General features: G+C 39.4%; 2 protein-coding genes across 2 annotated transcripts; one reads left to right on the top strand and one right to left on the bottom strand.

The window, feature by feature from the left end:
• The first annotated feature begins 3,219 nt into the window (after window positions 1-3,219).
• apela (apelin receptor early endogenous ligand) lies at window positions 3,220-8,484 on the top strand. The gene is made up of 3 exons (XM_036583525.1): window positions 3,220-3,565; window positions 6,002-6,091; window positions 8,331-8,484. Exons 1-2 carry the CDS (start codon window positions 3,487-3,489, stop codon window positions 6,088-6,090), a joined length of 168 nt encoding a protein of 55 aa, XP_036439418.1. The 5' UTR covers window positions 3,220-3,486; the 3' UTR covers window position 6,091; window positions 8,331-8,484.
• A 1,849-nt stretch (window positions 8,485-10,333) lies between these two features.
• Window positions 10,334-26,904, bottom strand: tmem192 (transmembrane protein 192). The gene is made up of 6 exons (XM_036582970.1): window positions 26,741-26,904; window positions 24,579-24,731; window positions 21,734-21,995; window positions 20,979-21,116; window positions 14,936-15,044; window positions 10,334-11,127 (listed from the first exon to the last, which is right to left on the bottom strand). The coding sequence occupies exons 1-6, from the start codon at window positions 26,768-26,770 to the stop codon at window positions 11,004-11,006; spliced, it is 816 nt and encodes a 271-aa protein (XP_036438863.1). The 5' UTR covers window positions 26,771-26,904; the 3' UTR covers window positions 10,334-11,003.
• Between the last annotated feature and the right edge of the window lie 342 nt (window positions 26,905-27,246).

Consider the following 27,246-nt stretch of genomic DNA (forward strand, 5'->3'; position numbering starts at 1 on the left):
CACATTAATGCACAGACAAACTGTCCAATATTTGCTGCTATTTATCTGCTTGATGGGGCTGAGACATCATTAACATATCATACTAGTTTTACTCGTCGTCTACACAATAGCCAAGCCATTAATGACTCTGGCTCATTACAACACACACACACACACACACACACACACACACACAATCACACACAGAGTGAGAGAGAGTCAGAGAGAAAGAGACACAGAGTCTGTATGTCTAATTACAATACTGGACCCATAACACATCCATGGTGCAGTATCTGTCCAGTTTAGCATCACACTGGCCAGTTGTAATGCACACCTGAAAAGAGAACACACCCTGTCTGCTGACCAGACCCTCCATTTAAGCAAACAACTGCTGCACAAACAGTTTAGCATACGTTACAGTTGAAAAGTTTGGAATCACTTGTATATTCATAACTGTTACTCTGTTCTACAATAGTTTAAAGGTTTTATGGCAACAGGTTATATGACAGTGATATGATATGACAGTGACAAACTAGACACCAGGAAGTATTTAGATATTTATGCAATAATTTTGGAACAATAAGTTGTTGTATAATGTAATTATCTATTTGCAGTAATTTTGTGATTTGATTACAACTGTTCAATGGCACAATTCTAGGTGTTAATTGTATTATAACTTTATTCCCAGTGTTATACAGCTTTCTCAGTTATCATTATCGACACCTCTGCGCATCATCTATGAAACTGCCTTAATTTTTGTCCAGCTCTTTAATACTTATTTGTATTTATATTACACTATTGATCAAAAGTTTGGAAGACCTTAAGATTTTCTTTGTATTCTTTTACATGCAATAAGTATGTATTCCAGTATTTTGCATTATAAGGTATTCAAGAATAAATGATCTATTTATAGAAATTTGTCAAATTATCTGCCTTGAGACCTATCTGACTTTTGCCATACAAGGCATTATGTATACTAACGTTATTATTTTTATGTTTATTAAGGTTATGAACCATTTACAGCTCTGTTCATCACATAGACACATCTAATATTTATGTATTCATACAGCTTCCAACCAATTATCTGTGATTACATTTACTTGTGAAGTACTAACTTGCACAGGATTAGTATATTAGAATAATTTTAAGCATTTATCTGCCACCAGACAGGCTTTATATTATTGAAAACACTGACTGCAAACTTTTAAACAGTAGTATTTTTTTAAACCTGTGAAGCTGAAGAGACCAAGCCTTGAATTAGAATCATTCCATACACATATATACAACAGAATTTGCCTAATATTATGCATATTTTATATATATATATATATATATATATATATATATATATATATATATATATACATACATATGTATATATATATATGCACAGTTTTTTTATGAAAGACATCAACTTGAAGCAGTTTTCCAGAAACGTTTCAATAATAGAAAAGAATAGCAGGAAAAAATCTAAGAGAGTGAGGAAAAACACTGAGAGGGACGAAGACTCAAAAGGGTCACACAAGATAGTGTCCATGTCAGTATTTACACATGGACACTTCAACTTTTAGTAGAATACAGTGGCCAAAGGAATCTTATGAATAAACTGTAGATCACTTTGTATGGCCCCAAGCTGCCAAGCTGACTGGTGGTCATTTATGTATATAAAATTAGCTGCCTATTTAAATAACATGAATTAGATAAGTTGCTACATTAAAACTAAGAGGTGTCATATTTAACTTATTAACACAGTCATGCAAAATTCCCAAATGACCGATTACCATTGATTGTTTGGCGCAAAAATCATCCAATTCCGATCATGCATACCTATTATTTAATGGCTTCATTTAAAAGGAATAACTTTTTTGTATTTTGTGTTGTGTTGTGTTATCTTTGCCTAAGCTCTCTTTTTAGCTTTTGTGAACATGTTTGAAGGGGTCCTATATAAATAAATAAAAATACTTATTGTTATTCTTGAATTTGTTTATTAATTTGATGCAAATTTTATTTCAGAAAATCTTTTCCGTCTACAAACTTGTTAAGAGTTTGATTTCTCTAGCTTAAGTAAGCTATAACGGAATTTCTTGTCCTTAGAAGTCAAGTATATTTTTGAAGACACACACATTCACATCCAAGGTCTGGTCTGCCTAATGGTCAGCAGCTGCTCAGAACTAATGTCCACTTGTGTATCTGAAGAGTGTGTGTGTGTGTGTCAGGCTGGCTCTCCTGGCGTGAGGTTTTGTTCTCAGTAGTGTAGTGGAGGTCAATAGCAGCTCATTAGTGCCAGTGAGAGCTCATAGATCCAACAGCTATGGACAGCGCTTTGCAGCTCGTTCACACACACACGTGCACACATACTCACATCTTGCTGGCCGGACCAACCATCACACACACACCTTATTGACCAGTGGTGCAATTATGTCTAACCAAAACCAGTCCTGATAAACACACCCAACTACTCACACAGTCGGTCATAAACTCAAATGCATGCCTGCCCATTCACTTTCACACAGCCTTTAAACCTTGGCTGTAGTAACATCACTTCACAGGGGAAAAAAAGGTTAAATATTCCACATTTGCACCCCTAAAAACATTCGTATGGAGCCAAAAATGGTCCGAGACAATTTGCCGTGTCCAACTATAATAAATAAGCATGGGAATGTCAGTACTGCACTACTAAACTAGCCAATATCTTAATACAAGAGAATTTACTGACATCAATTCTGGACTAACAATATGATATAGAGCATAGAGAATCTATACACTGCTTAACTTGCATATTTTGGCTTGAGATGAAATTGCTAGTTAGTATTCTTAATTCTTAAATTCTTAATATATTGTGTATATAATGCTCCTTAGTCAATAAGCGCTACTTAAAACTACTATTTCTGACTGTGACACCAATAAACCACATAACCACCATCTTTTTTTGTACAACACACACTTACAACCTTTCAGTATCTTCCAAACCCCCCACTCAAAGTCAGGCCTAGCGGGGGAGGGTGCCTTCCTGTCAACCCTATTACCTTCTACATGTGGGGTCAATATGTGCAATGCAAAGTGTGTGTGTGTGTGTGTGTGAGGGGTGTCCCTTGTCCCCACCCAGTCTTGGGGAACCTACCATACACCCTTCCTTCTGCTCCTGGGCTCTTCCCTCTTTCTCTCTTTCTCCGCCTCCTCTCTCTTGTCTGTTTAAAGAGGGGAAGCGCCCACAATTGTTCAGAGTGGACATTCACACTGACCACAGGTCATCCATCCATCCAGAGAGAAAAGGAGGGAGCACAAGGCACTCAGAGAAAGGACAGCCAGGGACTTGTGGAGGATTTCTAATTGCTGGATTTCTCCTCAGTGACCTGATCCTTCACCTTGTACTGAAGGGAGAAAGAAGAGTGACAGGTCAGAAGAAGGGGCAGCACGAAGCTAGAAAAACAATCTCACGTTTTTGCTTCACTGAGGGAGACCTAGGACTCAAAACTACCCGCACAGAGACGCCTCCACAGCGGCAGTATGAAGGTCCTCCAGCCGCTGTACCTGCTGCTACTGCTGCTAGCTGTAGCCGTGATGCTAACCAGCGCACAGAAACCAGGTAAGGAAATCGCATTTAGCGCTTTCTTGTAGTTTAAGTGGCTATTTGAAGCGTTTCGCTGACAGAAAAGCAGAAAATGTTTTTTGCGATTCTAGAGGAACTTTTTGAGTCAGTTTCTGAACTCCAGTTGTTGGTTTGAGCCCTCGGGATCAGGTGTGGCAGACACTTGTTCTGGTACTGAACGTTAGCGCTACGATGCTGTGGCTGCTGACCGTTACACGCACGAGCTCGGGATTTTCTTTCTTTCCTTCTTTCTTTCTTTCTTTCTTTATTTATTTATTAATGATGAAAAAAGACTATTTTGGGACAAAGCGATTATTTAAAAAATAATAATAAAAAATCTTTAAATAAAAACAATAAAAAAAAATTATGCTCTTTGTAGAGGTTCTCTGTAAAGATTATCACACTGAACGACCAACTAGTGCTGAACTAGCATATAACGTTAGCGTTTATGTAAGATGTTGTATGAAGTTGTATGAACACCTGCAGCGTGTGTATCCAAACAGACACTGACTGTAAGAGTTCACACCGGCCACTAAGCACTTCTCAGCTCGTTCAGTCTTTAGTCTGTGAAGTAGCTGGTTCCCAGAACCAAAGTGGCCCCAAGAATGCAGTGAAATTGTTTGTGTTGATTCCTGCTCAACCACCGCAAATATAAACCGAGTAAAGTGCTGCCACACGGTCGCTGGGCCGTGGAGAGAGAGAGAGAGGGTTCACTGACCGCAGGTTTGGGGTCATTGGTTTTTCTTAAGTGGTGCTTGAGAGGAAACCGGAGAAGCGCCTTCGGTCTCTGAGGAGCCACTAACATTCACACCTAAAGGCATTTTTGGGTTTATGTCCAGTTCATTCTTTAATTCGCTAAGCTGTTTAAAGTGGCTGCAACCAGACGTGACTTTGCTGTCACAGTTGAGGAGATTAAGATTAAGCAGCATGTTAAACGGTGCTTTTAGTAATTTACAGGGTTTATAAATTCCAATCCCCCTCCTCCAAACCCCCAGACAATGGCTCCGTGAGAAAATAACGGTAGCAGAGCATTCACACAAACTAGGGCTGAAAATGAGTGACCGCTTCTGAAAACAGGTTATCTCCGAAATCTGATAACAGCTGACTGAACAGTATTTTGTTTCCTGAAGTGCACTGAGGACATTCTTAGGCTTTCTTTCCTTCTGATAAAAAGGCATTCCCTTAATCACCCTTAATTCCCTTTTACATATTAGGATCCCCCCCCAACACACTCCACCCCCCCCCACCCCCCCCGCCCCATCTCCTGCCCGCGGGCGCTCGAGCACCGCTGTCTATTGTTAATCACACTGTAGAGCACAATAGATATTAGCATATGGCTACCGCAGAGAGCACGAGAATGAAGAGAAAAGGTGTGTTTGGGGGGTAATTGTAGCTTATATTGCGGTCACGTAGCCTTCAGTCAAAGATACTCACGCAGATAAAGTCGCTTCGATCCTCTCTACAGCTGTATCTGCGCGCCAGGCCGATTATCCAATCAGCGATCATCAGAGGGGAGCCGCTTCCACCGTTAACCAATCAGCGCTTGAATTTTAACTGAATCACTGACTTTAACGGTTCGCCCGTTATGTTTCCTTACTTATCTCATTTTCCTTAAAGGGGAACTCCACCGATTTTTCAAAATGTTTGCATAATTCAGTGATTGTGAAGTAAACAAAGTCACCAGAGTGGTTTGGTGCGAAATGCTCAGTTCTAGAGAAGTTTACTGAGTCAGAATTGTTCTCAGTGGAGGTGATGGGAATCAGACGTCCATCTCTAAAAGCTTGACCATTTCAGGTGATAATATGAAAAGGTTGTTATGAGTATGCTGCCTGACGTTTGCGACGTTGTTTTATGGCAATTGTGTGGTAAAATTTTGGTGTAAAAGGTATTTTAATCCATTCATGGCAGAGGCATACATGCAGGTTGTTGTGATGCAAAATAGTCCCCAATGAAAATGTACTTTTCCAGATTTTCCATTATTTTACAATCCTCAAAATTATATATAAAACTCAGGCACTTGTAGGTTCACTAGTGGAAACAATACAGCTATATTTGTGTTGTAGACATCAGCACTGTCGTATCACCACCACTTTGTTTACATCTCTACCATTGAATTATGCAGAAATTTAGAAAAATCGGTGGAGCTTCACATAGGTCCATATGTTCTCAGAACTTGCTTGTGCAGTCATCATATTAAATCCACATTAAAATTTGGTATAACCATACAAAATGTGTTCACTTTTCACATTATGTAACATTACACTATATTTTGTTACTAAAATACTTCAAGACACAATTTTAATGGGAAAATAACTGTTATATATAGTAACTTTCCAATCAGAACAAGTTTTGTGGCATTTTTTTTTTTTTTTTTGTTCAAAGCCACAAAGTTACATCCAAATGAACTAATGTCCACTTACGATTATGTTTCAGATTTTCTGAATTTGAGGCGAAAGTACCGGAGACATCACTGCCCACACAAGCGCTGCCTGCCTCTACACTCCAGAGTACCTTTTCCCTGAGGTGAGTTAAAGATTCACAAACTGCAGCACATACAGAAGACTTACTTTCTTCCTATCATAGTTAAGGGCTCAGTTACACACAGTGGGCTATATTTGAATAGACTAAGTACGTAGACAGGAATTAATAGCATTCTTCCTGAAAACAACGGCCAGCGAATATTTGCTAAATACTTTACCTGCCCACAGTGGTTCCGTGACAACTCTTCTTGTTAACTGTGAGAGTTTCGTTTGAGAATGTAATGGAGTTTACCGCTCCACCGTGACCTGAGTGTTTGTGTGTGTTCACAGAAGGGCAACAGGCTTAATTAACAGAGCCTCTAATTAGGCCGACCTTAGTCTCAAGCATTAGTAAAACCACACACATACAGTAGGTAAACAGCTCTGTACTAAATGAGGGGGTAATTGCTGCATCTAGACTTTCTCTTGGACTGCGAGGAGTAAACAAAACACATACTCGCAAAGATCACAAAAGAGTGGTTAACTCACATACACTGCTGAAACGGACAGACGCAAACACGGCAGGGAAATGTCCACCCCACCCCCAGCCCAACCCCATATCTACAATTCCAGCTACCTACCACACACACAGTAAAGTATGGGTGGCATTCCCTGCGGCACTAAATCATGACGCTCCCAACAGCATGACTGGCCACATCCTCTGTAGCCTAACAGTTGTTTTATATATATATTCACTCACTGTGGATAAGATAAGCCAGTGTAAACGTAGCAAGTCTGGTTTAGGGTTGATGTCTAGGCTGCTCAAGAAGCTGTTCTATACACAGCGGATAGTAACAAGTGTAGGCAGGCACTAAACGGAAAGTAAATTGGCCCATAAAAGTTTACACCAGTTCCAGAATGACTGGGACCACCGATGTGGAATTGTGTTTGATAAATTGGCCGGGAACACAGTTACTTTAAGGTGCAGTAAGTAGCATTTTCATTACAGCAATATGACTATATCTATCATTATCGTGATACATTACTCACAATACGTTTTTCTGAGCATATTGTGGATATCGTCAATACTTAAAGAATGCTGATTAACTGCATGTTTCATTACAAAGCAAGCATAATCAGCTTTGTTTAAAAGGCTCATATTGTAGAAAACTGAATTTTCCTCCTCTTTATTCAATGACAGTTTAAAGTTAATTCAAAATGTACGATTTTATTTCCAGTTCATACATCCATACATACAAACTAAGCTGCAAAAACAGCTCATTTTAAATAACCTACGTGTTTACATATAGCCACTTTTTCAGCCTACAGGAGTGTTTCAGCCTGGATTGCCTTTGAATGAAGCACAATACAGGGCAGCCAATCAACCTCACAGCACATTCAGATAGATCAGTCTTCAAAACACAGTAACAAAAATAGCCTGTTTAATTCTAAGAGATAAAGAAAGGTTGGAAAATGGTCAAAATGAATTACGACTGTTTTTTTATACATAAAATAACATACATGATAAGTGAAATGTGATGGAAAACAATACATTTAATGTGAAATATTGAATAAAAATCACTGTAGTCAGTTTTTTTGATTCAATTTATCAACCCTAAAAAACCTAAATATTGTGATGCATAGCACAATATTACTAACCCCTATTTTCCATTAACTCTCAGCAAAAACATTAGTGAATGTTAGATAAAGGCAGCAGCTGTAAAATGTTAAAAAATGACCCTCTTTATTCTAGAAAACCCCGTTTTTTCTGTTCTGTAATGCTTAAAGTGTTACTTCCTATTCAGTAATGGTAGGAATGATCAGCATTAAGTCAGTAGTGGCAACTTACAAGCTAAATTCAAAAACACTGCTTAGTGCACCTTTAGAGATGCGCGTCAGTTGGGTGTGAATGCCGCAATGTGTGTGTGCGAGAAATGACACTGTATCCGCGAGGGCGCACACCCTATGTGACAGCCACCCGGAGCCGCCTACTGTTTTCAGACACTCCAGAGGGGTCGTCACCTTTCACCCATACTCTCTGACCCCCACACAAAGAGCCAGAGCTGGCCTGAAGTTAACAAAACACACACACAAAAAAGGGCACAGGGATTAAACCTATACAGTACTGTGCAGAAGTCAGAGACCACCCTTCTTGATTTCATTTCCAGTCAAGACTGACATTAAGAAGATTTTGCAGGAGATACTTCTGAGGAGATTAGATACAAGATCTGTTAAAAGAGTCTGTTCTTATGGTGTTGTGTCAGTTCACAGTTCTAACTAAGTGTATCTCCTTTTTTATACAGGTTACCTACACAACTGACAATGAAAGACAAAGTATGACCATGTCCAGGCACCCAAAGAAGGCTGGACCAGAGAAGCCAAACCTCAGGGCAGCCAAAGACCTCAGCAAAATGAGAGATCTTGGAACAAGTACAGCAACCCACATCGCCAAAACACCAAAGACCTTCACACACCCTCAGGCAGATCGCTACACCATGCCAAGGGAACGTACTCCAATGTAATGCAATCCTGTTTGTGAGAGAACCCTCATGTGTAGAAGAGAAACGAGTACGGGTAGAGCTCTGTCACTTTATGTGGCTGAAGAAAAAAAATTAGAACTCATAAGCCACTGATCGTTGACCAGAGTGCAAAAAAAATGTAAACGTAGCCTGCACACACATAAACCTTACAAAAACTACCCAGCCACTGTAAATAGCATGAACTGAATGAAATGTGTTTATATGTAAGTTATGCACTTCAAATGTTTTATTATTATCCTTATTAAATAAAGAATTATTCTCTTTTCAATAAATGCTGTTATGTTGGAATTATTCTGACCTTATACTTGAACACTACTAGGCAAAAGTGCTATGTGTTTATAATGAAATCGCACAAGAAAGAACATTTTAACCTTATAGACAGCTGTCTGAAAAAGGCGTGTCACCAATGCATGCATAATTAAAGTATTTGAAACAAAAGCTCCATTCTGGAGAAAGTTACAGTCTCCTTCTCCTGGAGCTCTACCTTCCTGTTGCTTTCACCTCCAATCCAAGTCTCAACACACCTCTTTTCGTTTATCAAGGACTTCTAAGGCAGGCAAGTCAAACTGTGGACCTTCCAGGCCAAAGTGCTATGGAGATTAACCTCATCTAAGGCTCTGGATTCAGTTCATGAAGGCCTTGCTAATTAGCTGATGAACTGAATCAGGTGTATTTAATGAGGCAGCGTGCTGAAGTCTGCAGTGTTTTGGCCCGCAAGGACTGGAGCCTCACATGTGTTCTAAAGGAAATAAATTAGATGGACCAGGTGGAGTCAATTAGGGTTAAAGCTAAAGTCTGCAGGAAAGTAGATTTCAAAGAGGAGGGCTGGTGACCACTGGTTTAATACCTCTAAAACAAGCGTGTTCAGTATTGTCCACAAAATGCCAGTCTACAAGTTTTCAACGCAGTTAAGGTGGAGCGCACCTGATTCCACTTGTTTAATCAGTTAGTCAGTCAAACTGGGGACCTTCCAGGCCAAAGTGCTGTGGAGATTAGCATTTACCCTCATTTAACACTCTGGATTCAGTTCATGAAGGCCTTACTAATTAGCTGATGAGCTAAATCAGGTGTGTTTAATGAGGCAGTGAGTTTAAGTCTGCAGTGTTTTGGCCCGCGAGGACTGGAGCCTGACACATGTGGTCTAAGTCATAAAACAACTAATGCTCCTGCTTTGTTGGTATACAAAAAACATGAAGCCACACTGACCCCTTGAGAATAAGACTGGACACCCTGGCTCTAAAAGTTACCTCACAGAAAGTTTAGATATGCAGCCTCAAGCATAAGACACTGTTTTATGATAGTTCTAAGAGAAGCTTTTGATCATTTTTAAAAGTTCCATTTATGGTAAAGAAATACATGCAGGGTACAATAAGGCAAAACAGTACCCAAAAAAAAGACATGAAGGTTCACTGGCTGTTTGGTTAGTACATAACATGGCTATATTTGTGTTGTAGACACTGGTTACCATCACCACCACCAAAGAAAACGGTCAGTACAAGGTGCTTTCATTTCAAAGAACTTGGAAAGAATTGGTGGAATTCCACTTCACACCATGTAAATCAGGGGTGCACAGCTCAGCTGGAGGGCCAGTGTCCAGCACAGCTTGGTAGTTTCCCTACTCAAACACACGCACTAAACCTGACAATTAGCAGAGGAGTGTAATCAGGTGTGTTTGAACAGGTAAATCTAGGACCAGAGTTGTGCACTCCAGACAGTGAGTCATGCTCTTCATAAGCGTGTAATGGGAATGATTATCAATTGCACAATTCACAGGTTAAATAAATCAGATTTTATTATGGTGAAAGAAAATTCACATTTGCCTTAAAAAGACACAAATACAAAACTTTGCATTAAATATTAGAAGAAAAATGACAACATAGAGAAGCTGGCACAGTCAGACTTGAACACGGGTACAAAGACAACGGCTAAAAACAAAGTTTGATATTGTACAGTGCACTGCAGAGCTACAAAACAAATTGGAAACACAGTGAAGACATGCTCACATCTCTGGTCAGTGATAAAGAAACCTAAAACCCAAAAATGAAAAAACTGACAAGACTCAAATCAAGTTTCCCCAAAGTTCTCCCATTTCTCCACCCTTGAACAATTTATTGGGAAGCATTCCACCTGAGCACTAACTTGGTTTCAGGACCCTCATGGGTACTTGCGTAGCAGTACGCTGTCAACATGAGTTTATATGAATGACTATAAGAGTCTATTTACTGCAGCCATTGCCTTACAGGGCTTGTTGCCATGGGAACACAAAAGCGTTAAGGAAAGCTTGCCGATGTTCTTTTCCCGCTAAAAGCCCTCAGATCAGTCAACTGTGTCCACCACCATCAGTCAACGTATGATCACTCACGAACACACGCCCATAAACTTTCATTTAAAAACACAATCAAACACAGGAAAAGGCTCACTTTCTGCCTCCTGCTCTCAGTCTCTGATCTGCTGGGAGGTCAGGGCGAGGATTCTTTTGCTCAGGAGCGTGTTGTGCTGCTTCAGATACTCAATCAGATCGGCTTGTTTTTCCACCACCTCTTCAAGACTGGAGCCATCTCTGTTTCAAAACATAGAGAAACATGCACAAACCCATGACATCTAGAAAGTGTCATAACTAGGATCTTGAGGCACTTGAGTGAAATTTTAATCAGCTTCTAAGACTGAACTCTTCTTTGAAACAGCAAGCTTCAAGCAAGGCCCAACCCCATTTCTTATTTTTACCCCTACCCCTTGTTTTCGAGTGTCACCTTGCCCCTTGGAGCTAAGCTACAACAGGTAGTTGTTGAAATCTTCCCATACAAAATGGACAACCCATTAACAGGCTACTAGCGCTGCTCTGTAGGTGACCCTGCCAGTCTGCAGTGATAGCAGAGAAGAGTAAAGTTCAGCAACCTCGCTGCTGGGCTTCAGTTAAATTTTGTGCATCATATGTTTTCAAAGAGGGGGATGCCATAACTATTTATTATTGCCCACCACTAATTCTTTGGTGATATAAAGCTGAAGTCAGCTGTTCACCAGCTTCTTGTTCTATTTCTCCTCACAACACTCTGGAGTGTGCCTCTGAAAAACCTCAGTTTGTAGGGCCATGTAGCCCTAACACTTCACCCTACCCCTTTATATCAACAAAAATCGGGACACCCTACCCCTAAACGTGAACACGCAAAACAGTGGGCTAAGGGCTAAGTGGTAGGGGCAAGGGGTGAAATGGGATTGGGCCCAAGTCTTCCAAAAAGAATGGAAGCTGTAAAAAAAGGCAAAGAATGGACATATATGTGTCATGACGAGGAGTTTTACGTTACATCTTATTCTGAGTCACTATCAGGTTGCAAAGCAGTAATCCGATTACTGCCTGACTCTTGAGTTTTCCCTGTTATCTGATTACCCAAGTACATTTAAATGCCTTGAACGGATTACCGACAAAATCTGATTTTCTGCAGTTATCAGATTATTAAGTGCATGTAAACACACTCATCGTCTACAAGGGCTCGAAACAAAAAAAATGGTGCTAAATGATGTTTCATGTCTTAATTTTTAAGGCGTTTCTTATTCATCAGCTTTTTGATTAAATTTTAGGTCCCACCTTAAATGGTAGTGACATCCTGGTGCTGGAATGCGACTGCTGCACCATTAAAGGTGGCAGAAAAAGTTTGAATAAGAAGCCAACTTCAGTTTCTCTCATGGTTTTTGTCATTTGTGCATCCCACACACTCGTGCCTCTGATGGTCAGACACCCCGAGACCATGGTTATTGTTAAGCTAAGGTTAACCATAAAAGATGGCCATTATTTTCTGTCTACTGCCTCAAAAACAAAGTGGACTACTTTAGATGCAACAGCAGGAGATGATCAAGAGTTTACTTTTTATTTCGGTTTAAAACATGACAAAACATCAAAACAGCCCAAACCGGCTAACGTCAGCCTGATTTGTACTGTTTGTATGTAGTGTTATCTGCACTCATTTGTAGCATGCCAGTATGAAAGTTACAAAACTCATACCTGAAAAAGAATTTCAACTGGTCTACCACTATTTGTTGAGGCTTACTTGTTAGCTATGTAATTTGCATTGAATATGTTTTCTGCTTTGTGCATGCATTTCCTATTTTGCCTTCATTTTTTAGTGTGTCGGTGATCATTACTAAAAACCACTGAGTAACTCTTTTTAACAAAGCAGTGTTTATCCCCAGTATCTTCTAGTGTTAAAGAAAACTTTGCACTGCTTTGTCACAAATTTCTAAAGTTTTTTTTTTTTTGTAATGAACTAAGAGGAATCGTTTCCCTCACATTCATCACTGTGGTTCACACACCATCCACAGTGGTTGGATCAACGTAGCCCCACAAAATTCTCAAAGGGTTTAAATCACAAATGTCACTTTACAAACTTTGTGGTATCTTGCCTTGTCTTGTTTGAATATTCGTGACTTGCTGTGGCCCTCAGGACCTCAGGTGGACGCTGCGTGCCCATACAGTAGATGGTAGGTGTACCATAGCAGAGGAAGATGAAGATCAGCATTTCATCACCAAATCTTAATATGAGCGGGCCCAGCTTACAAAAGGGCGAACCTTCCCCAAGGCTGCTATTGACTGAGGTGTGTGCGTGAGTGACGGAAACGCAGTGTTTCTGTAAGGAAACAGGGTTCATATGATCTGTTTACAGACCCTTCAGCATGACCACAGGGTGGGTTTGGGTGTGTGTTTGTTGATGTGTGAGTCTCCACCTATGGAGATGGTAATAAGAGATATGGGAGGGGAGAAAGAGAAATTCTTGCACTCATTCCAGAGCACTTTTAACTACAATTAAGGAATGCTCTGTACAGCAGAATCCTTAAAGCGTGTTTGTTCCCAATCAACTTATAGGGTTACAAGGGGTGTCCAGGTCTGACCTCAACAATTCCATAAGGATTCTGTAAGAAATTGTTCATCACAAAATCTCATGTTTCATCACAATTTCAGTATTACTTAAAAAAAAATGACATCAAATACACAAATGTGACTGAATAAAATATTTAAATATAATCATAAAGCAATTATAATTGGATGTAAATTGGATGTCCTAAATCAACCCACTACTTTCAGATGAAAACACTGGTTCAATTGTGTACCCCATATTGTTACCAGTGATGGACCAATATGGGAATTCTAGGCCAATGCAGATATTCATTCATTCTGCCGATGCTGATGCGTATATATATATGCATTTAAACTGTGGAAATTGGGACTAAATTACATTACAGAGAAATTAAACATTTCTGTAGGGTTACAAATGCAAAAGTGATCAAAAGGTAAATATTTTAGCACAGTAACCCACTGTCACCTAAACATTTTCTTCTTATGCCTCAAATAAGCGCAGATAATGCAACATACAAACAGTGCAAACCAAGCTAACATTATCATTTACAGCTGAGTGGCTGAGTCAGGGACGTTTGTCACGTTTCAAATGCAAATGAAAATGAAAATGCAGCAGTCCCTCGATCACCTCCCCCTGTCTAGTCTGTTACATCTTAGGTAGCCCACTTTGTTTTCGAGGTGGCAGACATAAAGGAATGAACAGTCTTTTGGGGTTAGCCTTAGCCTAACAAGGACACCAGAGCAATGAGGTCTGACTGAGGAGTCGCCTGACTAAGACAGAGGGATCCTGGTACTGAAGGGTGAATAACTGCCAAATTTTTCAAATTTCCAGCAGGGTCTGAGGGTCAGGTGCAGTATATGGGAGGCACAAATGAGATAAATGACTTGAGAAAGCCAACGTAGCTGAAGTTGTCATCTAATTTCTTGTTCCTCCTTGATGGCGCAGCATTCAGTCACCTGTACAAGTCCCACACTCTAACTACTAAGGAGAAACAAAGAATTGGAAAAAAATCTGACGAATAAGCAGCTTGATATATGAAATGTATATCATGATATATATCATGATATACATTTTTGGTCATGCCACCCACTATTAATTCCTATACCATCCAATGTGCAAGTATAATTTGGATTCTTCAAGCACATCTGTATTTTTTTATATTAAATACATGCATGCCCAGTCATTTTCTTTATTTTTTGAACTTGTATTAAACTCATTTGCCAGATGAAAACTTTATCCTAAATACTAAATACTGTTCAGGATAACAGACGCTGTAGAAGGGAGTTCCACAAATTCAGGTCATGATCTGGATTATCATTTGAATCAAAGTAGAACTTTCTGAACAGCCTTCTTCCCCCTCCTGTTGAAGTTATTCTTTGTAAAAAAATTCTAGTCTGGGCTTTTTCATTCATTTTTTGTATTAGCCTCCTACTTAGTGGTCAAATCTTGACTTGAACTCAGCATGTGTGTGGAACAGCTGCAGCCCATCTGCGTGTGTAAAGCACTGCATATGGTCGTTACCTGAAGCCTGTCTCTGTGTGCGTGTCACTGGCATTGGAGTAGGCGTGAGATCTCTCCTCTTCACTGATATCTGGACCTGGACGTTGTGCGTTAAACCTGGTCACGTGTACTGCAACACACAAGCACAAAGAAAGCAGCAGTGTGGGTAAAAATTCATTAAAATAAATTTGTCTCTGATGTTTGGCCTTCTCGGTTCTCTAGGTAAGTGAAATAGCAAGAAGGTAGGGTAAAAACTATTGCTCACAGTTTCACAGAGTGGCAGTGAAATAGCAGAGCTAGCTACCACATTTATTTACCATTTAATGCATAATGTGGTAAGGATTTTATTTGCAGCATGACCTGTGGCACAAAACCACTGTTATTATTACTGTGTAAAGCAGGTTTAAGGTATATGCATCTGACGTTAAATTCGCCCCCACCCCACCCTACTCCTAAAGAGTGGCATTAAGGCCCAATCCCATTTCTTATTTTCACTCCTACCCCTTGTTCTCGAGTGTCACCTTGCCCCTTGGAACTGAGTTGCAAGGGGTAGTGGTTGAAATCGTCCCTATGAAATGGGACACCCTCAAATAAAGAAGAACATTAAATTAAAAGGCTACTAGCGCTGCTCTGTAGGTGACCCTGACAGTCTGCAGTGACAGCAGAGGAGGGTAAAGTTCAGCAACCTCACTGCTGGGCTTTAGTTAATTTAGGGCATCATATGCTTTCAAAGAGGGGGTGTAATAATTATTTATTATCACCCACCCCTAATTCTTTGGTGATAAGTAGCTGAAGTCAGCTATTCGCCAGCTTCTTGTTTGAATTTCCCCGCTCCACCTAAAATGGAGCACCAGTTACGCTCTGGTGCTTCAGGCGTCAGTACTGCTGGACTATTTAAGGTGGAACCTAGCTAGCTAGCTAGCTACCAAAACATTAGCATACTATTAGTGATTTTAATGCGTGTTATGAAGAAAAGGACCAAAATACATTGAAACGACAGTAAACTAAGACAATAATGGTTATTGTAATTTTTAACAGAGAAAATACTCACATCTGTGGGTTTCTTTGGTCGCTCGCACAGCCATCTTACCGTTTTTCCTTTTTTCTGAAAAACCTCCATTTGGAGGGTCATGTAGCCTTACACCCTATCCCTAGACGTGAACGTGCAAAACAGAGGGCTAAGGGCTAAGTGGTAGGGGCGAGGGGTGAAATGGGATTGGGCCTTAGGATTCAAATCGAGCTAACATCAGCAGAAAATGCTGATATTAGATATTGGAAGAGAAAAAGAAGGAATCCAATCTGACCTATTAATCGTCTGAAATAGCTCACACTGTGTGATGATAGCTGTGTATATCAGTTTGTTATTGGCCAATGCTGAAGGTTTCAACATCAGTACTGAAAAAGAAAAAGTAGTACTGCGCTATCTGTAGTGAGTATGCTGGAAAAAGAACTTTAATACAGATCTAAAACAAAGAAACTGAATGGACTGCACAGTAGGAATCATTCAAGTGACCGCATTGTGTTTGAAGTGCAAAGAGCTTTTCAGTCCGATAATTCTTCACAGAAAACAGCTCCATACTGTTGCAAAGACACAATGAGTATTTAACATCAGAGCAACACGCCACACCTTCTTTCAGCCAGAGGAAATGGACAGGGCATTTACTAGAACATTAACTACAGAGCACGGGCATTGCTTTCTACTGAACTAACGTGCATTTACACCCATACACCTACACCTGTATTTGCCAAAACACCTTTACCCTCACATTTCCTCCACAAAAAACCTTCACGTTTACTACGCAGGCTGATAAAATAAGCTGTTTCAGCAGAGAACAGGCCTGTGTGTGAGTTTAATGTGGAGGGGTAATTAAGGGTAATTAGATAGTTCTGTCACCACACATCAAGAGCAGCTGTGGAATGTTCCTTCAGAAAGAGAGACAGAAAGAGAGGAGCACTCAGTAGATGTGTCACATTCCTCATCCCTCTGTTAAACAGTAGCGCTTTCCTCCGTCAGAGACACCATAAAAATAAACACGCTCATAATAACCCTAATCTCACACACACGCCACACCTATATAAAACTACAGCTCAGTACTCCAACAGGCAGCCACCAGCTCACTAATTCAGAGAAATCTCACCTAAAAATAAGGTTTATTCCTACTTACAGGCACCCAGATCACTGAAAACAGAATGTTTTCTCTTTTTTCGGAATAATAGTTTGATGTAGTGCATAAACATGGATAAAGTTTCAAAAATGGACCAATCACTCCCTGTCCATATGTGGAAACTACATTGCAAAAACAGCCCATATTCATGGCATTTACATACAAAGTAGGGGTGGGTGATATGGCAAAAAATATCACGATACTTGTTTTCAGGATACGTGATATGCATCATAATACTCTGATAATACTTGTTTTCTTTTTGAGAATCAGTAAGTTTGAACAGATACAAAAAAAACAGTGCCACACAAAAAATACTATGATAATAATAATAATAATAATATTAATGATGAACAATCCATAACAAATACCTAAAAAAAAACCATTAAAATAAGCCTAAATAATTAAATTAAATGAAACCAAAAATAAATTAATAAACATACTAGTTTTACAAACTAGTTGCACTGCACTAACTCCAATCCAATGGGCCTATTTTTTCTCTCTGTGCAATGAAACATGAGAATATCCACCTCAAAAGAAAAGCACAATGACATAACTTTTCACAATAACAACAAAAATATCATATTTATCATATGTTGTCTTATTATGCACCCCTTTAAAAAAGCCTATGTGGTAGTATAATTAGTGGTTTGAGCATGATAGACTTCTTGATGCTCATCTTAAACATTTCGATTAAAAACAGTTCATTTTAAAGAGTAGCACTTTTCAAATCAAGAAATATCAAATCAGTACTCAAGGCGTCAGTGTCTGTACTGGTGTGCCATCTCTAGAGTAAAGGATGTTCTTTCTCTCCACAAAAACTGAGACTGTATGGACAACAATAACAATTCCACTCTCTACGCATGATCACATTAGAGCTCTGCCGCCATCACCAGCCCTGATGACTTTTAGCACAAACACAAACGCTCCGTTCGATCGCTCTAAAGCAGTACATTTGGATACAAAGGGGCTGGAGTGCGTCTTCCCTGTGCGTTAGGGTCAGACAATACAAGTCCGAATCCCCTCCCTCTCTCCCTCGCTCCCTTTGAAGGGCCCTAAACTGGCTTTGAAGTGCGGAGGCGGCATACGACCCATGCAGAAGTCCGCATTCATGTTCAAATGAAGAGGGGAGAGAGAGATGCCACATCAAAGCCCCCGGAGCATGACTCTGGCCTAACTGCACCTTCCTTTAGGAAGAGGCAGAGAGAGATGGATAGTGGGAGATAAACGGATGGAGGGGAGAGATGGGCAGATGGATAGGGATTGCTCATTAGCACAATAAACATGGATTTAAATGAGTGTGGGGGCAAAAAACATGGGGAAAATAGTAATGTACTACTTTGCCGTTGTTAGGCAAAGAAGGCATCATGACTGCGAATGTAAGCACATATATTGTTTTCTGTCTTTATGTTTTTATGTTTTGAATTTTAACACCATTTCATTATGAATGGACTGATAGAAATGGTCCAAAATGACTCAGTTGCATGTATACAGTACACAGTTGCATGTGCAGCCCTGGTCAAATATGTTTAGCAGATTTGTAAACAAGCAATACAACTCATAATGTTAGCTGAATAATCTAACACTTCACTGGTGTAAACTTAAAAGGGTGTGTCTCGACACACGGTCAAGCTTCAGTTCACTAATCATCCCAAGAATCCAGGCACTGATATCAGTGTGAGAGGGAGAGAGAGAGAGAGTGTCAATAGTAAGACAATACCATGGTTTATTTGGGTGGGGTGGCTTCAGGTTGCCTCTGGCAAAAAAGACAAGTCTTGAGAGCTTCTTGAGTGCTCTCCTTACATTCTTAACCATCTCTCTCTGTTTGTAATGGATTCAAATTCTGGTCCAGTCATATACAGATGGTTGAACACCCTTGGTTGATGTTGCATGTTTTCTTTTTTTTCCCCAAGTGAAAATAAGTCAACATCATCTACAGAGATCAAACCTAAACATGCCATTCATCTGCATATTTAAATGCACAATGTATATTTATTTGTTGAGTTTAACATATTGGAGAATCATAAAATGTTAAATTCAGCAAGTAGAGGATGTGAACTTATTTTCACTCAGAAAAATCAATGAAACGTCATCTGACCAGGGTGCCAAACCTTTTGGACCATTTCTTTTATGTCCATTTATTACGACATGGTGTGAAGGGGGGTGGGGGTTCAAACTTTTTGCATGAAACTGTATACATGGATCTCGAAACTCATTTCAGTATTCTTTTTGCTTTACTGGGTATTCAAATAATGGATTCATAGTGTGGTATTAAAACTAAAGCAGCTGATAATGTGTCTTTGGCACTTTATTAAACATTTTGGACATTGTTCAAAACATACTTGGTCAATAATTTCTTAGATCGGATTGAGGCAGTTGTCAGATTTCAAGAAATCCAATTAAGAGAGCTGGCTCTAAGCTTACTTATTGAGTTTTTTAGCAAGTGTGCATTTACTCGGATTTCTTTCGGTTTCTTCAAGCCATCACATTATGAAGCAATTTTCCAGGTCAGGAGCTCAATCAAAAGCAAATGATGGCACAGATGATCTGGCAGTGTGAGGAAATCAGTCAGTCTTCCGATCTAGATCCAAAGTGATCAGAGGCCCTCTGATATTTTCAAACATTGATTTTTAACACTTAAGATATGCACGAGGTAGAAGTCCTGTAGTGTGAGATGATCAGCAATTATCAATGAGTGATTCAGGCAACATCCAATAAGAGCCACTCTCTTTGCAATTTCATTGTCAGCTGCCAGTTTGTAGTAAAATATTTTTCCAGCTTACTTTTATTCACAGTCTTTTTTTTGGCTACACTTCTTGTGCATGCATAAAAGCACAGCCAGGTCTGGTTCAGTTTAGCTTTGTTCATATCATGTACACTTTTTGTAGCCAAAACTCATCATGTGTGCAATACTCTTTTTTGCCTCATCGTCTACTGTGTGGGCCCTCACAACTAAAATACAACAAGTTCTGTAAAAGACTGCAGTTAACTGTGAGATGTTTTCTGCTTTTTTTAAGTCTGTTAGTACACCCAGCTCTATTCTGCACTTGTGTGCTAATGTGACAATAGAGAAGGCATATCAAACTGGGGACCTTCCAGGCCAAAATCCTGCAGAGATTAGCATTTATCCTTATCTGAAATCAGTTCATGAAGGCCTTGCTAATTAGCTGATGAGCTGAATCGGGTGCATTTAATGAGGCAGCGTGCTGAAGCCCACAGTGCTTTGGCCCGCAAGGTCTGGAGCCAGAAACGTGATATAGACAGTAGAGCTGTCCCATAAACAGCAAGCAGCATTTAACATGGCACCCATGAAATGGCAACAAAAACCACTTTTGGAGTGATGCTGAAACTCACCACATGCTTGAGGAAATTAAGATATTCTATATACTGCATGCTTATATTTGCTGGTAAAGTGACACCATGAAAAAACAAAAAACACTTCTTCCTTCTCCTCCTATGAGTTATTTCAGCGAGTTGCAAAGCAAAAATAAAAGAAACCAATGTGGGAGCAAATAATGAAAGAAAATAAAAAAGCAAGGAGGAGACAACTGTTGAAAGAAAGGGCAAAAAGGAAAAACCAAGAGAAGAAAGAAATAAATGATGACAGAAGGAACAAAATAAAGAAAGAATGAGAGAGCAGGAGGAAGAAAGAGGAGTGGGAGTGATTGTGATACAGTGGGCTGGTATGTGTGATCCTGTAGAGGATAAAGACAGTATTGTGGTATTGTGATGCAAGTGGGGTAGTGGCGGGGGGAGGGGGAGGGGCGCGTATAACAGTGTTTTATAATGTGTACGAAGAGGAAAGCTTTAAGAGCTCCTGACTCACACTGAGGACTGAGGTTAACTCAATATCACTCACTAATACTGTATATTCTGCTGAGCGAATGAGTGAATGAATGTACCTGTATATACGAGGAGGCATATGAGGGTCATCAGCAGTTCCACACAGATGATGACCAGCAGCAGATACACAGAAAGATTTTTCACTTTTTCATCCAGCAGAGAGGAGGGTGCGATGACCACCAGTACTGCTGCATTACCTACACAAAGAAAGGGAGAGAAAGAAGAAGAGAAGAGAAAAAGGGAGAGAAAGTGAGAAAAAGAAAGAAGTAAAGAACAAAGGAAAGATGAAGGATGACACAGAAGAAAGAAAAAAAAATAGAGAACAGAAAAGAAAAGAGAAAGTGAGAAATGAAAATTGAGGGGAGAGAAAGAGAACGGGAGAAAGAGAGATAAAAGAAAAACAGAAAGAGAAAAGAGAAAGGAAGAAAAAGGAACGAAAAGTGGATGGAAGAAAGAAGAAAGAATGAAAAAGTGGATAGAAGCAAACAACAGAAAGAAAAGAAGAAAGAACAGAGTAAGAAAGAACAAAAGACAGAGGTAAAGGATGCAAAGAATAAAGAGAGGGAAAATACAAAGAGTAAGAAAAAAATACATTTTATACACATATAAAAAAAGTGTTGAACTGTAACTGCACTGTATTCAACTGAACTGCAATTAAACACAATCAACAGAATGAGAATTGAGACAGAAGTCAAGAAACAGAATAACATGTGCTGCCACCTAGTGCACTGCAGAGAAACTGTAGCTACAATGAATAACCAATCTAAACAGCAGGGCAGCTGTTGTTTGTACATTCCTGCACATGACTCCTCACCTGCAGAGTGTATGAGCAGCGGAAGGCGTTTAAGGTTTCTGGTGGTCCTGTAGAACTGAAGGTATCCTCTCCTCCTCACTGCATTGTGGTGGTACTGTACACATCGCTCAAACATGAACATCAGCAGCCACATGCCCACCTTTCCAAGCAGGACCACGGTCTGACTGTCCACTCCATTCAGCGCTGCTTTGCACTCCGCAGAGTGATCATCCGTCAGCCAGCACAGAACCGCCAGGACCACACACACACTCACGTATGCTACCTGGGGGGGCCACACGCAAGAGTGAACTAGCAGACAGCATACATACATGCATGTTACAAGCTGAGTTAGGCATCATGGATTATGGAACTTTGTATGTTTCAAATCCGGACTTTGACTTTGAATCTACTTGTGAATTTTATTAAGCACTGGTAATTTAAGCGCTCATATCCTACAGTTCTTTTTCTGTTTTTCATCTGTGAGTTTGTGTATCAAAAAAAATGGGAACTGAGGAGACCAACTGCTGTAGTTTTGAAAGTGAAATGTTTTCCTGTTGTTACTTGATATAGGATTTCAGCTGCTCATCAGTTTGGGGTCTCCCTTGTCATATTTTTAATTTCATAATGCGCCAAATGTTATCAGCTCTGGCTGCAGGTAGGTCAGTTTAGCACCCAGGCTCTTTTAATAAGGAGCAGTGCTATTGTAATACATGCAGAATGTAGTTTGACATTGTCTTGCTGAAATAAGCAAGGCCTTTCCTGAAAAATACATTGTCTGGATGGCAGTATATGTTGCCAAAACCTGTATTTATCATTTAGCATTAATGGTGCCTTCACAGATGTGCACGTCACCCATACCATGTGCACTACTGCTCCCCTATACCATCATGAATACTGGCTTTTGAACTGTGCACTGGTAACAAACTGAGTGGTCTCTAACCCAGAGGACACAGCATCCCTGATTTCCAAAAAGAATTTCAAATGTTGATTTGTCGGACCACAGGACACTTTTCCACTTTGCCTCAGGCCATTTTAAATGAGCTCGGGCCCAGAGAAGATGGCAGCGCTCCTGGATCCTGTTTATATATGGTTTCTTCTTTACATTTTAGAGTTTTCACTTACATTTGTGGATGCAGTGACAAACCGTTTTCACAGACATTGTTTTTCAGAAGTGTTTCTGAGCCCATGCAGTGATTTCCACTACAGAATCACGTCTGTTTTTAACGCAGTGCCGCCTGAGAACCAGCAAATACTGGTTTTTGGCCTTGTCCTTTACAAACAGAGATTTCTCCAGATTCTCTGAAACTTTTAATGTTGTACCATAGATGATGAAAAGAAAAAGTTCTTTGCTATTTTATGTTGAGAAATGTTATTCTTGAGTTGTTGCACTATCTGATCATGCAGTCTTTCACAAAGTGGTGAACCCCTCCCCATCTGATTTGCACATCATTGCATTTTGTTTTTATTTACATTTTGCACAGCATCCCAACTTTTTTGGAAATGGGTTTGTATTTTCTGTGGTCTTTCTTATGATTATGGATGGCAGAGGGACTTTAGCCTGTGTTTCATCTCATATATATTCCCCAGCAAAGTCATAGCTGGCCATTTAAGTGTTGCTAATCACTCAGGTGACCACATAAATTTATAAATGGGAATATATTTCAGATAAATTTCACTCCTTAGAATTTCTACAGGTGCTAATAATTGTGGCACATATAGATTAAAGAAAAATATTTTTTCATGACCAAGATTTAGTTTCTTCTTTCTATTATTATACCTTAAATGAGGGCTACATTTTGGGTAATATCTTGAATGAAAGGTAAATTACAATATTTTGCAGCTGATTATCAGGGGTGCCAATATCTGTGGAGAGCACTGTAGATGTTTAGCATTCCTCCGGAGTTGGTTATACACTCCCTTTTGAGCATGACAAGCCTGAACAATCACAATAATACAGTAATCTCTTTAAGCTCTTGCAGTGTATGCGAGTGTTTGTAGCATGTGATTAAAGAAGAAACTCTGCCAATATGGCAGAACACCCATAATGCAACACAACGTGATGTCCTTTCCCAATCTGAGCAACTGCAGTGCCTTTGTTTCCTAAAGCACTGCCTTATTCACTCGGCTGTATCAGTGGACCAGCTGGTACTGAGGCGTGAAAGCCTGTCATACGTCTGACAGTCAGAGACATGAGTGTATGGGACATATGCATGAGACAAATGTTTTAAGCAATCTTCTTACTCAAACTTCCTGTTTCCACATCAAACTGTGCAGCAGTTACATTCAAGTGGCATAGTGGTGCTGCTCCATTTAAGGCGGAAGAGAAATTGGAACATCACAGAATAATAAGCCACTGTTAACCTACAATATTAGGGTTTCTTTAAAGATATAGCTATACTAGAAATGTAGTGCAAAGTAAGGCTCAAGTGTGGGTCCATCGTCCTACTTGACCAGAGATCAAATGTGGTGTGAAAGTGCTGAACAGATTTCACTTCAGCAGCTGTCTGAAAAACAGTTTAATTTGACTTCTTTTTGTTCTGTATCGTCTTCACTAAAGCCAAATGTGTCCAAATGACAGACACTGCATTTTTCTTTAGTACAAGCTGCTCAAGTTGCTCAGCTGGCTCTGTGTTTTAGCTGCCATGTTGCAGACTGGACATTGCAGAGTCTCGTGACTACACGCTAATAAACAGACAGACATGGGCATGATTAAGTTGGTTAGAAGTTTTGAATGACGGTTTTGATTCATTTTTGATTAATCACACAGCCCTAGCTGTGCTAAACACCGAAAGTACAGTCAGAAATTTAAATTATACCATGACCGTTGGTCATACTGCCCACTAAAGTGCATGTTTTTCATACTCACATGTACTACTGTAAGTATCCCCGCTATCCAGGTAGTTGGCAGGCTTTGGAACTCTCTTTTGAAGGCCGACTCCAGCACACCCTGAGATATGAGTGGCCCATCGATCAATGGGTCATCCTCAATGCTTTGGGTGAAATCTGTGCTCGCGTTACTCTGTACACACACAGAAAAGCAGGAGATTGTGCATTCTAGTTACAAACTGTCTAAGTGCCAGTTAGAAGCCTTCACAGCGAAGCTTCTTTGAACTCCAACAACTCAATCAGAAGAACAAATGCAAACGAATGCGTATTAGTGCATCATGAATACAACGGTCATTTCACAAGCACCTTTGAAATGGTGCTTCAAGCTAGAAGACCTTGAGAATGATCCATCATTCAGATCTCTTGGACAAAAGGCAGTACAGCACAAAGCAGGGCTTCTCTGCCGAATAAATTAAGTCCAAAAGTGACAACGGTCAGACAGGAACAATCCCTTAGCTCATTGCTACTGCACAGCCTTGACTTGTAGCTTAAAGGAGAATTTCACTGATTGTTCTGATTGTACTCACTCAGAGTGTTTTGATGTAAGATTTTTCTAGAAAACGGTCTTTGGAGGGGTGACAGTCACCAGACCTCCAACAAGTTTAATTCCTCTAAACTCCTTCTCACAGAAAGTTAGTACATTAAATAGTTATGAATATGCTGCCTGACAACCGAGTCATTGCTTTACGTTAGTTTGGATATATGATTTTGGCCTAAAAGATCATTTACTAAAAGCCATTCATGGCAAGGAGGTACATGCATTTTGAAAAAAAGTTATCTGACCTGCTCTGCAAAATACTACCATGAACTCTGGTCTTTTCCTATTTCAGTAGCTGCCATTAGAGCAGAAGAGAGCCAAAAGAGGCTTGTTCTTATATATGGTCAGTAAAAGTCAGTAAAGCTGGTTTGTGAATGTACACTTAAAACATGACATTGAGGACAAGGCAATGTTTTGTTATAAAATGCTTCTGGAAATATAAGTAAAACATAGAAAAAATGCATATAATGTAAAAAACCTACTTTCTAAATGTTAGCCATTTATTGTTATAACCATTAAATTAAATTAAAAAATAATATTTAAAAAAAAATTAAAAATGATCGACCATTAATAGAAGTCAATTTAAACCTTGGAACATGAAGAAGGCCTAAATTCTGTGATCTCAAAGCACAAGATGAGACATATAGATGAAGAAGCTCTGCCAAGTATTGAGGAGCCAGACCATGCAAAGCTTTATATGTTATAAGGACTGTTGCAACTGACTGGTTGCAATGGTTACATCCTGTTACAGTACCACAATCAAATTCAGTGAGCTCTTTAGAATTCATTCTTTCACAAATGCTTGTAAAGGCAGGCTGCAGGGCTAGGTGTTTGATTTTATACACCTTTGGCAATGGGACTGAGTGAAACACCTGAGTTTAATGATTGAGAGCTATGTCTCAATACCTTTGTCCATATAATGTATGTAATATTTACTTATAATTATTTATTTAATTTAATTATTTAAAAATGCAAACTTACATATTCTTAACTTAAATCATTATTGAAAAATTTCACGGATTTTACAGATTCTCGAATGAAAACCCATATGAGCATAAAATGCATGTCGTTTTCACATGCAAGGCACACTTCATACATATGGATTCCTCTCAAAGGATTTGTGTAATATACAATCCAAAAGCCTTGCTTTATGTAATATACAACCCAAAAGCCCTGCTTTGTGTAATATACAATCCAAAAGCCTTGCTTTATGTAATATACAACCCAAAAGCCTTGGTTTGTGTAATATACAACCCAAAGCCCTGCTTTGTGTAATATACAACCCAAAAGCCTTGCTTTGTGTAATATACAACCCAAAAGCCTTGCTTTGTGTAATATACAACCCAAAAGCCTTGCTTTGTGTAATATACAACCCAAAAGCCCTGCTTTATGTAACATACAACCCAAAAGCCTGGAACATATACGATACGCGATTATAAAAGAACATGCATGATTAAAAAACCTGTTTTGTGAAACATAAATCTTTGAAAAAACCTGCTTTGTGACATTCGTGAAATCCTCCTGGTGTATCCTATGGTAAGTTACTGTCAACAGGAAATATCATAACCCCAAGTTCAGCCCAAAATGACAACTTTTATACGCACCGCATGTGCTGAGAGCCGCCTGGAGTCCATTGAATAAGTTTTTCGTCTTTACTAAACAGTCATGAAGAGAAATGATAAAGGTGAAGCTTAAAAACTATCCGGCTACATGATCAATATTTAAGGAAAAGCTCTCAAAACACTTCAAATTTTCCTTCCGGGCGGGATGCTGTTGTAAAGGTCGTCAAAATAAAAGTCTCCGCTCTCATTTTAAACGATGGCGAATTTCTTTTTTATTGTTGTTTTACTTATTTCTTATTTTTCCAGACCGTTTCACCTGCTTCATTATAAATTGATATTGATGTTCATGTTTCTTTCCATTCCATCTGACTGAAACTGAAAACAACACTTTATGAAATTCTTCACACATCACTGCTTGAAGATTCCTTGGTGATATTTTTGTACTGTGGTTTTAGGAAGTATTTTAATGCCAGTGAATTAAATTGCAAAACTGTAATTGAAAAGTGATGCATATGCAGGACACATAATTTAATGTACTATAATGTCAT

This window comes from Colossoma macropomum, unplaced genomic scaffold (assembly GCF_904425465.1).
Source record: "Colossoma macropomum unplaced genomic scaffold, Colossoma_macropomum, whole genome shotgun sequence".
Lineage (NCBI taxonomy): Eukaryota > Metazoa > Chordata > Actinopteri > Characiformes > Serrasalmidae > Colossoma > Colossoma macropomum.